At 41.9% G+C, this 2,591-nt stretch overlaps 1 protein-coding gene across 1 annotated transcript; it reads left to right on the forward strand.

Moving 5' to 3' along the window:
* Window positions 1-1,125: 1,125 nt before the first annotated feature.
* Window positions 1,126-2,079, forward strand: LOC100470814 (olfactory receptor 5V1). Its single transcript, XM_011237515.3, has one exon. It carries the CDS (start codon window positions 1,126-1,128, stop codon window positions 2,077-2,079), a length of 954 nt encoding a protein of 317 aa, XP_011235817.3.
* The last annotated feature ends 512 nt before the right edge of the window (window positions 2,080-2,591 follow it).

Below are 2,591 nucleotides of genomic sequence, written 5' to 3' on the forward strand. Positions count from 1 at the left end.
TTCTGTTGCCATCAGTTAAGGAAAACTAAATTTTTAGACACCCAGTTGAAAGTCTATTAGTTTGGGAGAGATAAAACTATCTTTTTTTTTCACCCAGTAGCTACATAACTCTGTTAAACGTTTATTTCACCGAGACTCAGTGTTTTCCACTAGAAATTGGAATGGCGACATCACTCAATTCCTCATCTCAGGGACTTCTGAAACGGAAAGGAGTTAGTGAGAATCTGGCTAGAAAGTGCTCTGAAATTGTGAGTCCTCCTCCACACGGCACCCATGGTGACTGCCCACACAGACACTGAATCCTGCATTAGCCAAATGGCTTTTCAGGCTTCCAGAGCATTGGGTCTCTAATTCATTGGGATGACTGTCTTGAAAAGTTTATTAAAATACAAGTAACCTAACTCCAAATTCAGAGTTTCTAATTCAGTATGCTTATTACTGAAGCTTGTCATAACAGATTAAAGAAAACAATACAAATATCCATTAATAAGGGATATATGAAAAGTTTGCTGTATTCATATGAAGTCTGTACATAACCCAAATATCATGTTCTAGGAGAATACTTACGGCCACGAGAAATTATCACATGGTGCTTGAGGAAAAAACAGGTTAGAATGTGTACTTTCTGAGCCTTCTTTTAAATATTTATGCTGGGAAAATTGATTAGAAGGATGTACACCAAATCATTAGTAGAGGTTTTCTTTCATTGGTGGAGATACTAAGGATTTTTTGCTCAGAGATTCTTGCACAGTCTGTGTTCTGCAACTCATGTTCACATGTCACCAGGACGATGCAGGTGGAACTGACCCAGTCATTATTAACACGGAACTAGTAGGATGTAGTGTGCCCTCTTGTGATTTTCTCTAATTAAATCCTGTCTGTATTGTGTATGTTTGAGATTTTATTTACAAGTGAAACACTGGATACACTTATGTCTGTGTTTGGCGGTTAGGTATGAGCTCTGGAGGATGCTGCCCTTCTGGGTTGGAATCTGATGGTGGACGGTAACGACTGTCCTCTGTAACACTTGTTCCCTTGTTTTGCAGACCATTGCTATTGCACCATAGGATTATGGTAATCTGGATTTCTCTTTGCCCTATCCCCAAAAGGAAAGCAGGCAACATCATGGAAGGAAAGAATCAAACAGCTCTATCTGAATTCATCATCTTGGGATTCGCCAACCTAAATGATTTTCAAGTTCTACTCTTCACAGTATTCCTTATGACCTATATCTGTACTCTGGGAGGAAATCTCTTCATTATCTTGGTGACCATGGCTGATCCCCATCTACATACTCCCATGTACCATTTTCTGAGGAATTTGGCCTTTCTTGACATCTGCTACACCACCACCAACGTCCCCCAGATGATGGCGCATCTCCTGTCAGAGAAGAAGAGCATTTCCTATGACGGATGTGTGGCTCAACTCTTTGCATTCATTTTCTTTGTAGGATCAGAGTGTCTCCTCCTGGCAGCCATGGCATATGACCGTTACATTGCAATCTGCAAACCCCTCAGGTACTCAGTGATTATGAACAGGGCCCTGTATGGCCGGTTAGCTGCCTCGTGCTGGACTGGGGGTTTCCTCAACTCAGTGGTGCACACAGCACTGACCTTCCGCCTGCCCTTCTGTGGCAACAACCAGATTCAGTATTTCTTCTGTGACATTCCCCCTTTGCTGCTGTTGTCTTGTGGGGACACTTCGGTCAATGAGTTGGCATTGCTCTCCATTGGGGTCTTCATTGGGTGGGCTCCTTTCTTGGGCATCGTCGTTTCCTACCTGTCTATTATCTCTACCATCTTGAGAATCCGGTCCTCAGAGGGGAGGCAAAAGACCTTTTCGACCTGTGCCTCACACCTGGTCATTGTCCTTCTCTACTATGGCAGCGCCATCTTCACGTACATGCGGCCCATCTCATCTTACTCACTGGAGAAATACAGACTAATCTCTGTATTGTACAGTGTTGTTACCCCCATGCTAAACCCTGTAATTTACACACTGAGGAATAAGGACATCAAAGGGGCTGTGAAGGCCATGGGGAGAAGGTGGCAGCCACCAATTCCCTCTTTTGATATGTAACTTTCACTCATCTGTAACCAATATTCTTATAGCAGAAATTAACTTTTCACTAGCCAGCTGTTGGCAGTGACACTCAACTTACAAGTTGATTGCAGTGTTGGGACAGATAGTGAACAGTCGACGCGCTCAGTTCTAAGGGTACATATTCTTGAGATTTAGTTTAGTTAATCCTGTGCACGAGATGTGGATGTTGCTGTTTTTAGATGTTTTCTTCTTAGTGATACTGTCCATTCCTGAATCCTTCATTCAAAATATGGTGCCACTCTTTCATGCAATATGTGCTTGGTGGACATCACCTTCTAGTACTTTCCTTCCTTTGTGTATTACCACTTATGTGTTGAGGAATGTGAAAGCCTTTATCCTAATCCTCCTCATATATGTTTATTATATTCCACTTCTTATGACTTAAGTCATGCATTTGGCTTTTCTTTCTTTATTAGGTTCTTCTTAATAAAGCATCATAATCAATGCACTGAGTTCACATTACACTGCTTTTGACAGAGTTATGTGAA

Source organism: Ailuropoda melanoleuca, chromosome 18 (genome assembly GCF_002007445.2).
Source record: "Ailuropoda melanoleuca isolate Jingjing chromosome 18, ASM200744v2, whole genome shotgun sequence".
NCBI classification, from domain to species: domain Eukaryota; kingdom Metazoa; phylum Chordata; class Mammalia; order Carnivora; family Ursidae; genus Ailuropoda; species Ailuropoda melanoleuca.